Genomic DNA, 13,987 nt, shown 5'->3' with positions numbered 1-13,987 from the left:
ATGGTTATTTGGGGTGAAAAATAAAGGGCACACAAAATACAGATTTTTTCAACAGGATTAAATGTAGACGTCTGCTGAGATACTGATTTTCACACACATGCATTTGTTGTTAGCAGGAAAGGTATAAAGAATATATATGAATAAACCATATATATTTCACTGTTTCAGAAGCATGTTTTACTCATATATTCCGGTGCCTATTAAGCCTCTTTATAGTTTTGATCTTGTTTAGTTATCTTGCTTTTCATGCCAGTTCTTCTATGTCATTTACCACTTTTAAAATATTTCAATGAAATCTTTGTCTATTTTACCATGATTTCTTACAGTTTTTGGTTCAGTAAGTATACAGTTGCTTCAGGCCATGAAGACCCCTACTGGAAATGAAAGACCATGAAGTCTTTGTAGGTGATCTTAAGATAACATTGTTCTTAGGCCTATGATGAACTGTGTATGTGTATCAGCTTTGAGACATAATAATTACTTTAATTTTTTTTTAGACTTTGGTTGTATTTAATCTCCTGGTTTGATGAAATGTTAGAGTATAAAGGAAATAAATTTTCCATCCTAAAAATGTTTTATGAAGGTTTTCTCTCCCTGTGGTGCTTCCTGATGGCCTGAGACCATGTCACATATAATTGGATTGATACTCAGCCTGAATACTTCTTTCTCTTCTTGGCAGCATGGGGTAACCTTGGAAATGTTCTGAAGAGTCAGAGCAAAATTTCTGAAGCTGAAAGCGCCTATAGAAATGCTTTGTACTACCGAAGCAACATGGCAGACATGCTTTATAATTTGTGAGTATGCATGCTTTCTCTGCTTTGGCTCCTCTTTGAAACCCACAGTGAGAGGGACTATTGATTCAACTGCTGCAAATGGAGATGATGATAGCTGTTTTTCTGAAATAGTCATTTCATTAATCATGCCTCAGAGACCAGTAGGTGGGCGGTATTTGTGATTTCTTTGTTATGGGCCACCTCATCGATATTCATGTGTATTGATGTGGCATGGCTGAATTTTTTTTTAAGTACTATTCCATATAACAAAAATTGGTTTAAATGCTTTTATGTTTTTTTTTCAGTTTGTTCCATTAATACCTAGATGGGTTCACTCAATAAACCTGTTATGTTTGATACTTTATATAATTGATATCTTAATTATAGATATCAATAGATATCTATTGATAGATTTTGTCCTTGATTAAAGATTGCATATGTTGAAGTATATAGGAAACAGGTATTAAACCTGGGGAGTTAGTGCATAAGATAATGGCTCTTTTTTTTGCCCCTTTCCAAAGGTGCTAATAATTAGGTTGGGATAATTGGATAATTTAGAATATTTGTGTACATTGGATTAGGAAAGTCCCCAGGGGAAAAATTGGTTTCATTCTTTGAATGAAAAGTCCCTAGTAGGTACAGTGAGATGTGAGTGGAGACATACAAATGAATCAAAATCCGTTTTTTGTCTCATATTTATGACACTCTTTTGTTTGTAAGTAGTAGAAACCTAATCTAAACTTGTTTAAACACAAAAGAGATTTATTAACTCCCATAATTGAAAATTCCTGGTGTTAACTGGATGTGGTGCAATTAGATTCAGGTGCTCTTTTATGTTATAAGACTTTGTTTCTAGTTGTAGCTCTGGTTTCCTCTGGGTTCACTTCATTCTCTGTGGAACTCTGTCTTGGTGGGAAAGATGATTTCTGCACCTTTTTGCATACACCATCCTGACCCTTGATCTCAGAAGAAGTTGCTTCCGTGACTCTGTTGATTCTGGAAAACGGTCTTGATTGATCCTTTTGGGCTCATGTGTCCTCTCTTGGATGAAACACTGGGCAGAGTGGCAGGGGCTCTGAGATATCTCTTTGGACAGTGTCACTAAAGTTGAAATGAATGGAGGACCCATTCCCTGCAGGAAGGGACCAGGCAAAAAAAGACGTCTCCTCCTTGTGTTTAATGAGAGCTGTGTAATACTGACAGTATCAAACTAATCTGTCAGCTTTAACTTCAGTATGTATTTATGCCCTGGCTACATCTGATTCTTTTGTAGTCTCTACATCTGAAAGCACAGATAAAAATAAAATAAAAATACATAGAAAAAAATTTAAATATATAATGGAGAGCAGACAGGGTAAGCTCAGTTTAATTTCTCATTTACATATTTAACTTATTTTTAACCTCCTACACTTTAACACTGGGGACTCAGTCCCCTGGCCTGGGGTCTGAATTAGGTCAGCATGTGTTTCCTGTTGACCCGCACTGATTTAATTTTGTTTTCTCGCTGGAGTGCCTTCAGGTGGAGCACATCCTCTCCAGTGGACACAATGCCTGATATTCTCTGCTGTGTTTCTTGCTTCACCAAATATATTACCATACTTTTCCCTGAAATCATGAGTTTACATTTTTTTTACTTGGATGAATATATCTGTATACTCCTACAGTGTCTTTTTCCACATGTCCTTTTCATCTAAATGAGATATTACTATATTCTTGGTTATCTGATGAGGAAAAACCTTAAAAGTTTGAAAAATTTACAGAAACGCCTCTCTTTTTATTTATCTGAATGTAATGTTGTCAAAGAAGTCTCTTGCCTTGCAATATGGGAGGTGAGTTTTCTTCTCATCTTCATCCTGCATGTGTTTTGGAGTAGAAAGTAAGCTGAACAGCCAGGACCTCTTTGTTGAATGTGGTTTTCTCTCTCATATCCACAGTTACCTACCGCTAGTTGACACCTGTTGGGAAAGGGTGAAGGAAAAAGGAAATGTGTCTATCCAATCTTATTCTTTTCTGAGAAGAGAAATTTATTCTTTTAGACAAGTTCAATTTACGTGTAATCTAAATATGAAACTCCCTATCTGGATACATATGTAAACTATGAAAACATATACATATATCCCCAAATCCTAATGAAAAATTCTTGCTGGAGAAATGATTGTTAACAAGATCAGCTTTTTCTTTTTCTTTTTCACTAATTGTGGGAAAATTAGATATGTCATAAATGCCATAGCTAGCTCCAAAATATTTTCACTATTATGACAGGTTTTTTAACTACATTTAACTGTTAGCGCAAAGAGAATGGCTTGAATTTCACAAGAAATATTGGCAATGATTTCAGTATATTAGACTATGTAACCCATCTGGTTGACAGAAATCTGATAGTCAATAAAATATGTCTCAAAATAAGGAAATTTTCAGTTATTTTTATCAAATATCAATAAAATACACTAAGACAGGTCTATTGCAACCCATAATATTATAAATATATGTGGTATCATATGTCCTAAGAACAAACATTTTCTTTTCTATTTATTTACAGAGGTAGGGAAAAAAAGTTTTCTCAAAGATAGTTTAGAGACCATTTGAAAATAATTCTTTTCTTTTGAGATATATATGCTATTTTTATCACATAATTCTCTGATGTACAGAAATTGCTCCTTGTCCTATTTAAAATCCTCAAAGAAAATGACTTTGCTTTGCTCAGCCTTTACCAGTATGTACATTTAACCGGATGCTGCTCCGTTGTGGTAGTAGCAGATTTCATTACTTTTCATATCATCAGTTATAGTTACGTCTCTTAAAGACATTTTAGGACCAAGGCCTGAAACTAATAAATGTATATTAGTTGCATGAAACACTTATATTCACTAATGAATTTCAGAAGCTATGGGGAATTATAAACTTCTGTTAGATCCTCTACTTAACTTTTAATCATCAACCTAGATTTTTTTAACTCATTCAGTGTTCATAAAACTACTTATTTATAAATTATTAAAAATCTTCATATTGCTAGTAATTTTTATTAGGGGAATAACCTGGAGATACATATCATTATGTAACTCAAAACAATAGTTACTAAAGTGAGGTACACCACCACTGGCCAGCCATGGGATGATTCCAGGAGGTCAGAGATAATCCAGAATTAATTTTGTATACTTACTTTTATGTTTAAAATTTTAAAAAGTATGACTAGCACATTTGTATAGCACATCTCAATATTGTTCTATGTGATAAGAGAGAATAAATGATTTGGAAAAGTATTAACTAAGCAACAGTATAAATGATATGTTATATTTGAAGTTAGGCACCATTGCCTTATAAGATTTTTAAGTTTTGAGGACAGTTTCTTGTAGGATTGATATCAAGTTATTTATTAAAAGTGCATATAAATGATTATATTTCCTATTTATAAAGTAATGGAGTAATATTGAATATTTTTCTTGATAGCAATTCTTGATTTACTTATATGTACCAAGTACTCTTCTTAGTTCTTTAAAAATGTTGTCACAGTTTGTATTCAGAGGAAGCCTGCGAAGTGAGGAAAATGAAACCGAGAGGCAGTTTGTCTAAGGTCACACGAAAAGTACAGGAGCCAGAATTCAACTTAAAATGCTTTGACTCTATATCTGTACACTCATATTTCTGCAGAATTAATAAACAGTGTGGAGGAAACACCCTCAATATATATCTTTCAAATGTAGGGGGAAATTAATTCAAATAACCTTTACATGTAGAAATAAAATACTTGGAATTAAATCTAATAGAGAGTATTTTTTTATGTCAGTTACTGAGTTCACTGAACTCATTCTATAGAATTTTTTTTGAAAGATTAGCAATGGGTTTACAATTGAGCTATGAGTTGCTTTCAAGAATAAACTGCTGCAAAAAGCCTTTCTATTTATCCAAATTCATTATTAATAAACTATTTTGATATCATTTCAGTCCGTGCTTACAGATAATCTGGAAAAATTTGAAAACCACATTAAAGAATTTTTCCCCTAAAAACCAAGTTAAGGCATTTCATGAGTTCTATCAAATCTTTGATGAAATTATATTTCTTGCACCCAGTTACACTTTTCATTTACTTCTGTGAAGCCAGATAAAGCTGATAGCAAAAGATCTGACTACATGTAACACCAAAACCAAAAGAGGATAACAAGCCCCAACACCCCCCCCCCAAAAAAAAATCAAAACAAGACAAAAAGCAAAGAAGCAAGAACAAAATAATAGAACTACAAGAGGCCAATTATACTTATTAATACAAATGTTGACATGTCTTACACTTCATATAGTGGATGCAGTAGCATATTAAATATTAAGCAACCACTATCAGATGGCATTTATTTTATATTAATGGTACAGTATTTAATGTTACCATTCAAGTGCTACATTCTTTTAATTTAAAAGGTCAGAAAAGGAAAATTATGTGATTATCTCTAGAAATGCCATGAAGGCTTTTAATCACCATCTGCTTCAGAGGACATGACTTATAAATAAACTAGGAATAAATAGATACTTCTGCAACATAAAGAATATCTGTCTGAAGTGAATATTGAAGCACGGTGGTCATTTCCATTCATATTCAGCTTGTTGAGGTAGTGGCAATTTCTTATCGATTATTGTATCTTCCCATACTTAGAGGATTTCTAACTGTATTTGTTGATTTTATAAATGAATTATGAAATCCATATCAGAACAGAGAAGGTCCCATTCGTCAATATAAGTGATAAGACTAGTAATGGGCATTATATAACCACATATTCAGGTTATAAAGAGCCTTCTTCAATAAGATATCTAGAGTCCCATTTTCTCGAAAATTTCAGAAACAAATACATTCACATTTGGGTTGGATTGTGTAGTAGTTTGCTAGGATCGACATTAACAAAGTACCGCAAACTTAAAACAATAAAAATGTATTGTGTCACAGTTCTGGAGGCTAGCCTTCTGAAAGGAAGGTGTGCACAGGACCACGCTCCCTCCCTAACCTGTAGGGAAGTTCTTTGCTTCCTTGTGTGGTTTGCTGGCCTTCTGTGGAGTTCCTTAGCTTGCAGCTGTATAACTCTGATCTCTGCCTTTGTCATCACATAGCATTTTCCCTGTGCTTCTGTCTTCACATCCTTTTATGATGCTGCCAGTCAGATTGAACTAGGGGCCCACCCAGGTTAATTCAACATTTTATATCTGCTGTGACCCTGTTTCCCAAAAAGTTCATATTCTGAGGTACTGTGGGTTAGGATTTTAGCATAACTTTTTTTTTGAAGAGATAATTTAACCAATAACAGCTGCCTTTTGGGAGCTTCTCTTTAGGAGAGATAGAGCCTTGAGAGTAGATTTTAGTTGGGGGTGGGGTGGGATAAGGCTCCTTTATGAAGAAGCTAAAATTTTGCACAGAATTTCAACAAGTTTATATATTTAATGATGCCAAGAATTGTCCTAGGAGGAACTAACTTCTGAGGATACAGCAGTGAAGGAAAAAGTTGGGTGCAGAGTTGTTACCATAGATCCAATTCTAATGGTACATTTGTTCATTCAGGGCCAGGTTTGAAAACGGTTGAGAGGTTAGAAGGATCCAAGGTTATGGAATGGAGGTGGTGCTAGCTGACATGGAGCAGAACCATTCCTTGAGCTGTGTTGAAAACCAGCTGGAGAAACCCATGAGAAGTGAGGAACAGTGCAAATGATAGAGAAAGTAGCTGTTGGCCAAATGGCAAGAGTTCAGGACAGGGTTCCCAAACAAGTTCTCTGGGTGTGTGTGTATGTACATGTGTGTGTTAGGGACAGAGTGGGGTGTCCAGGGTATACCTGGTAAGCAGGCTGGTCCCCCAAAATGGAGAATTCAGGAGAGTTATCACGCAGCAGCGCCTGGAAGTGTTTGGCATGTCTGATATAAAGGAAATGGAGCTGAGAGATTTTGGTGAAATTCCTCTGGCCTGGGGTCACGCAGGCTCTGGATACACAACTCATCTGGCCCTTGTCAGATTCCTGGGATGATGCAGAGCAACTTTGCAGGTACCTACCTGTTTGCATGACAAGAGCATTTTAAGTAAGTTTTTCCAGATTGTTTAGATTTTACTTTTTCAAAATATGCCTGATTCCAAGTATTTTTTTTCTCCCTCTTTGATTTCTATTTGAGGCTTCTTTCTTGGAGTTTTCCCAAATAGGTCATATTTTTATTCTCTGGGAGGCCTCTGCACATGCTGTTTGTTTTGCCTGCAACATGCTCTGCCATCTTTCCTCCCTCTGACCTGTGTCCATCCTACCCCCCATCCTTTCTGCTTGGCTAATACCTAACCATCCTTGATGTCTCAGCTCATATCTTTTCCAGGGAACATTTCTTGATACCTCTTCTATTTTCAGAGATGAAAGATAAGTATCTCTCCTAAGCCTCACCAGAGCAAATTAATACTTGACTCTTTTTAGTCTGCATCATAATAATGTTTCTGATACCACATCTCTCTTAATTAGGGCATAATCTCCTTAAAGGCAGGGGAGCCTTAGGTAGCATTTTATCCCCAGTGCCAACCGTGAGGCTCGGCAAATGGGCTCAAAATTATGTATATGTTGATGAATAAGTTAATAATGAATTATCCAGTAGATATGTTAATTGGCATGCTCATGAATGAGCTAAATTAAATAAACAATAGATGAGTTGATTAATAAACTAGTGAGTAAACTAATGAATGAAAATACATGAACAAAGTTTAAGTTTATTGGACAAGAGTCCTGTGTCCTGCCCATTATGTCAGCTGACCTGCTTCTTTCCCAGCTCGTCTTAATGGTCATGTTTACTCACCTGACTCTTGATAATGATTTATTCTACAACTTTTTCCCATCACATATGAGGGAGAATCCCCCCCGATGGAATTTATTTATAAAAAGTTGTGTATTTATCCGTACATGTTTAAACTTCAATCACTTTCAAAATACACTCATTTGATGCAATACGCCTATCGAGACTTTTTCCCACTGCCCAGAACAGTTTTTGAACTCATTGATTTTGATGTCTTTTAGTGCTTCTGCCATTTTTTTTTTGTTTCACCTCTTTAAGGTCAGCAAAACATTTCCTTTTGAGGATTTTGCTCATCTGGGGAAACAAAAAAAGTCACCTAGGGTAAGATTGGGTGAATAGGGAGGGTAGGGTATAAAGGTCATGGTGGTTTGGCCCCAAAACTTCTGAACACTCAGTGCAGTATGGGCAGATGTGCTTGCTCATAAATCACCCATCATGAAATAGGCAAACACGCTGAAAGAGTCTTTTAAAAAACTCACTGAAGCTGAATGCAGCCTCTCATAACAATGCCAGCTGGTACACTGACACAGATGGGTTCCTAGAACACTCACCTAGCGGGGAAAGCCTGTACTACAAGGGGCATGCCCTCCAGAAGATAATCCCAGGATTTTTGGGGGGTCCCCCTCATATATCTTTGAAAATAATCACTGTCCAAAAAACATAAGAGTAGTAAAATTTCCTCTCAGAGATCATGGTTACTGTATACATACTGATATGGAATAAAGATTTTGGAATATGTCATTTAGTGTCATGGCTTGAGTTCTCTTTCTATTTCTTTCACCAAACCCTGGAAATATTTTCTTTATTACAAATATTGGACACAGCCTTTTCTTCAGAATCAGTACGAGAAAATAATGAATATGTTACTTAACTGGGAAACCAGCCAAGGGATGTTTCAACTCAACAAAATCTGATTTTTCCATTTGTTAATCAGAAGACAATTAAATAGCAAATTATAAAGCATATTATTTCATTCTGATTTATTAAATATAGGATAATAAGATGTTTCAGGGTTCTTAAAATGTTAATAAGCCTTTTAAAATTCTACTTGAGATATAAGTGGCTATACAATTGACTTCTGTTCATAGAACCATTTGAATTTGCCATTCAGTAATTTTCAAATCTGATTTGCAGAATTACTGTAATATTAACCATCTCTATAGGCTAAAAATATGTCTAACCATTATTGAGAATATTTTTGAAGGTAAAAATTAGTGATTAGTGAAACCAGAGAAAATTATCTTTAATCATTTCATCAACCATTTATGTGCATTTGCACATATAAGTTCTTGAATATATTTTAGCATTAAAATATCCACACTTGAGTTTTATCCATGATATAATATGTTGATGAAATTTGACAAAATCTGTCTTGTCAAGATTCTAGAATAGGTTAAGGCTGAATAATCACTATATATAACATGGATATCTGCAGGATGATAAAGAGGAAGTCAGAAATGGTTTTATGGAGAAGCTTCAATTAGAATACATCCAGGTCAATTTGGAAAAAACAAAAAAGCACAAGCTGAAACATTTTCTACTGTAGGTTTAATGGTGCTAAGCATCATATGTGATTATTAGCTAAAATTACAAATTGTTTGTGACATGAAAGCTCATCTTACAGCTTTCAGTAGTATTCACTGAGTGTCTACAAGTGGTCCAAGGGAAGAAATTAGATTTGTTCAGGTGCCTGGTGCTTAGTTGCCTGCAGAAATCAGTCCCAGAGAAACCTACTTAGAGAAAGAAAACACACAGATGGATGAGAAATACCCTGGGTACCAGCGTTTCCACAAGGTTTCCTTCACTATATTGTCATTGGTACTAGAAAGACTCAAAGTTCAATCAAGTCTTTATGGGAATCACAAGTTAATTTGGTGAGCCTACCTACATGTGTATTGAAAATATTCAATTATAAGAACCTCACACTAAGGAGTACTGCATGAGTTAATTCAGGGATCCCCAACCCAAGGACTGTGGACTGATACCAGTCTGTGGCTTGTTATGAACCTGGCCGCACAACATCTTCATTCTGCTTCTCATCACTTGCATTACCAAGCTCTGCCTCCTATACTCCTGACCCTGGTATGTGGAAAAATTATCTTCCATGAAACCAGCCCCTAGTGACAAAAAGGTGGGGAACTGCATTAATTTATAACATTAGCCTAAGACAGCCTGATGCTGTCATATCCCTTGGCTAAAGTTCCTTCTTCCCTGGAAAGGTCTAGAATAAGTGCTCTTGGCATTTGCCTTTGTAAATTACAGAGCTTTCTTCAGCATTACACCACCCATTTTTCCATGTGCACTTTTACCTTTTGTACTCCTGTTGTGTTAATGTGGTTAAACTGGTGACACTGTGATCTGTTGGTTTGGGAGCCATGTTCTTTCCACAGTTCATTCTGTGCTCCTGTTCTCCCACTCACTTGGGTTGATTTTACCCTTTAGCTCTCAAGGTGAAATCTCTTTTTACCACTCTAAAATCCCCAATTTTTATAACACCTATGTCAAATGTCACTAGTTTTCACACATTTCTGATCAAATAATGACCAGTTTTAAGGTCTGGTTAACACTGAGTATATCTTCTAACTACATTTACAGCATAGGTGGCAAACACAAGGCCCCCAGGCCAAAACCACCCTCCACTTTGTTTTAACCAGCCCGGCACCTTGTTTCTACCCGGTGGCAGCGCCAAGCTCATTGCCCTACTTAAGGAGTAGTTACATTTATACAATCCTAAAATTTCATTTGGCCTTTTGAGGGCAACCTCGAGGCTGATGTGGCCCCTGGTGAAAAATGAGTTTGACACCCTGATTTATAGATATGAGCATATTTGCAAATCTATGTGTTGGAAATAAGGATCCACTGATTTAATCAACAAATACCAAGTACCTTCAGAGTGACAGGCATTGTACTAGATGGTATGAGTAGCTGACAAAGAGTGTAGTTTCTGTCCTCAAGTAGCTTGAGGTTTGGGTTTAAAATATCTAAGTAATAAAGTAACATCTTTTCTAAGAGATATGCTTATATTTTCATGAGAAGGCAAAGAGATCTAACTCAGCCTGCAGAAAAAAATTAATAAAAGAAAATAGGAATCACACTGGAAAAAGAAATGAATACTGTGATTTGGGGAAAAGTTGTTCAGTTTTAGCTATGTGAGTTTCATGTAACTACTAGGCTTCCTTCTACTAGGCAACTGTAATGTGTTTCTACAGCTTATGAGAGCATTCTGGAATAGAGAGTGAAGACTTTGGAGTTATAATTATCCTAGTATGTCATTTGAAACTAATTGTAGAGTGTGTGTGTGTGTGTGTGTGAGAGAGAGAGAGCACTCGCGCGATATGTATAAGGATAAGTGAAAGGACAATGGATGGCATCCTGGAGAATGCCTATATTTTAGGAGTGTGGTAGGGAAAGTGGAACTATAAAGTATGCTCAAGAAGAAGCAAGTAAGACTCAGGTGCTTGATGTTGTGAAGCTGATGGGTAGATAGGATAGTAACAATGGTGAAAGTGGTCAAAGCTCATGTACTATGAAGTTAAGTATTTCTATGGTGCTTTTATGTCCCCACAGGGAAAAAAATAGTGGCATAAATCATAGGTTTAGAAGTTTGGATATATTATTCACTTCTCCTGAATGTAGTACAGTATAGCATTTCATCACAAAGCTGCAGGATATGTCTGAGAATGGTTTTGTTCTATGAAATGCATGGACAAAGAGACTGAAGAACTGAAATTCACACTAGAGCTTCTTGGGGACTGGAGATGGAAATCATTTATGTCTTGTTTTTAGCACAAAGCTAAGTCTTTAGTCCTTCCTTGGTACTCAACAAGTGCTTTTGAATAGAATTAAATTAAACCACTTACTATCTCATACTTATTTCTTTTATAGCAGTGGAAACTACACATTTTAGTATTGGTGTCTAGGTTTGCCTGCTGGAACTGTTAAGCCTTGCTTTAGTCACCTTAATCCAGAGTGAAGTTGGGGAAAACCAGAGTCCTTTTAGAAACTGGATCCTGGAGCAAAAGAAGGTTAAATCATTGTATAGTCATTTGCATTACAGGTGTGCTATGGCAAATGTGATTGTGAGATGGCACTGTGTAGGCTATGCTTTTCCATGTAGAAATACGCATTTGGGATTAACTGTGTTGAGAGAGTTAACTGTTTTCCATGTAGGAAAAATGATGAAAGGTATTTTTCCTGAAATCTCATGAAAAGGACATTTAATTTTATAGTCATTTTCACCCAGAGCACTGTAGGTAAACTTGAGGACACGATTTAGAAAGCCCATAAAAGAGGTTTATAAAGGAGAACATGATGCTAAGTGAAATAAGCCAGTCAGAGAAAGACAAATAGCATATGATCTCACCCACATGTGGAATCTAATGAATAAGCTGAACTAACAAGGAAAATGGGGACAGACTTGTAGATGGAGAGCAGGTGACAGTAAAGGAGGGGAGGGTAGCGGGTAGAGGGATTGAGCAAAAAGGAAAAAGGGCTCATGGACATGCACAACAGTGTGATGACTGCAGTGGGGAGGGAGTATAAAGGAACTAAATGGTAATGAGAAAATACAATAAAGATTAAATCAAAATAAAATTTAAAAAATCCATAATAATATCCTGTTTTAAGGCCTTTTGTTTGGTTTAACTTTATAACTGATTGAACATTGCTTAAATGGCTAGAAGCATTTTTTGTTTTTCCTAAAATTATGCTCAGTTGGGAAGTGCAGGCTGATTTGCAACAGAATTTCAAGTAAACTTTTGTTTTCTCAGAAGGAGGTTTTGCATTATGGAACAAGAAAATACCCTTTTCCTTTTGCTGCAGAAGAGATATGAACAGATGTAAATTTGTTACTTGTGTATTTCCAGTCAGTCCTCTGCAGATTTCCAATTACTATGACTTATTTTCTAGACACACCAGGAAATATAGTAATGTTGTCTTCCATTTAATTTATTTCTTCTCTTACACAAAAACTATCTATGGTTTGCCTATATGATGGAGAAGTTGTTCAACATATAGCTGAAGTTTACGATATTTGGATATTAAGATGAAAAGTGAATTTAAAAAATTAGTATCTTAGCTGCTTATTTTTATTATATATGTTACTTATATAAGTAACCTATTAAGTAGTATCCATGGCTAATGTATATCTGATATGCCTTTTTTCTTTGCTTCAAAGAATGACGTGAGGACTCCTGGCTGAAACATATTTACACTGCAGCCCCTCCCCAACTCTCACACTCCTGTCCTTTACTCGATTCCTTTGTTTACATTACATTGATCACCTTCTCATGAACTGTATCATCTTCTAACACATATAGTCATATTAGTTGAATACAAATTTATAGTTTATTTTGTGTATTGTTAACATGTATGCTCTATGAAGCCAGGGTTTTTGTGTATATGCTAAGTGTCTACTATAGCACTTAGCTCACAGTAGAAAATAAATGTTGAATGCATGAGGCATGTCCAGAAAGTATCCATCCATGTGTATGAAATACATTTACTGAAGAAGGTACAAGATACAAGAAACATTGTACATTGGACAATGACACCTCAGTCCCCTTCAAAGTATGTATCTTGGGACCTCATATAGTTCTCCCAGTTGCCAGCAGCTACCACATCATATTTTCCTGTATCTCATCAATGGTCTGAAATTTTGTTCACTTTCAAAGGTGACTTTAGTTTTAGGAAATCCAGAAGTCACAGGACATCAGTTGGGCTGTACGGGTGCTGAGTCACCCACGTGACTTGATGTTTCACCAAAAAACTCTACACAACTGGACTACCTGGCTGGCAACAGGCGGGTTAAGAGACTTCTGTCCAAGATGGAAGTATAGGTAAACATGCTTCACCTCTGTGCACAACTACAGCAAAAATTATAACTAAACTACAAAACAAACATCACTCAGATTCATAAGAAAATCTAGCTGTATGAAAGTCCGACCACCAAGGATTTAAAGAAACCACATTCATCCAGATGGGTGCTTTTCCTCTATGAGGCCATGCTACTAAGATGGAGTCAAACCAGTTCTACCTAATACACAGAAAGAAACACAGGTATACTGCCAAACTGAGGATACAAAGAAATATGGCCCAAAGGAAAGAACAGAACAAAACTCCAGGAAAATAACTAAATGAAATGGAGATAAGCAATCTGTCAGATGTAGAGTTTAAAATACTGGTTATCAGGATGCTCAAAGAACTCATTGGGTGCTGCAACAGCATAAAAAAGACACAGGCAAAAATGAAGGTTGTATTAAGTGAAATAAAGAAAAATCCAGAGGGAATCGGCAGTAGAGGCGATGAAGCCAATATTCACAGCTACAATTGGGAACATAAGGAAGAAAAAAGCATTCAGTCAGAACAGCAAGAAGAAAAAAGAATTAAAAAAAAATAAGAATAGAATAAGGAGGCTCTGAGACAT

At 36.0% G+C, this 13,987-nt stretch overlaps 1 protein-coding gene across 2 annotated transcripts in view; it reads left to right on the top strand.

Annotated features, from left to right (window-relative positions):
* TMTC2 (transmembrane O-mannosyltransferase targeting cadherins 2) overlaps positions 1-13,987 on the top strand; it is a 399,848-nt gene that overhangs the window by 221,470 nt on the left and 164,391 nt on the right. For both annotated transcript variants that reach the window (XR_004901498.1, XM_028532039.2), the window contains exon 4: positions 680-794. Coding sequence is in view for 1 of the 2 variants with exons in the window: in XM_028532039.2 (XP_028387840.1) it covers positions 680-794 (115 nt within the window). In the remaining variant the exon portion in view is untranslated. The remainder of the gene's footprint in view (positions 1-679; positions 795-13,987) is intronic.

Source organism: Phyllostomus discolor, chromosome 2, assembly GCF_004126475.2.
Source record: "Phyllostomus discolor isolate MPI-MPIP mPhyDis1 chromosome 2, mPhyDis1.pri.v3, whole genome shotgun sequence".
NCBI classification, from domain to species: domain Eukaryota; kingdom Metazoa; phylum Chordata; class Mammalia; order Chiroptera; family Phyllostomidae; genus Phyllostomus; species Phyllostomus discolor.
The sequence above is the reverse complement of the archived record's forward strand: the minus strand, read 5'-3'. Positions and strand labels throughout refer to the sequence as shown.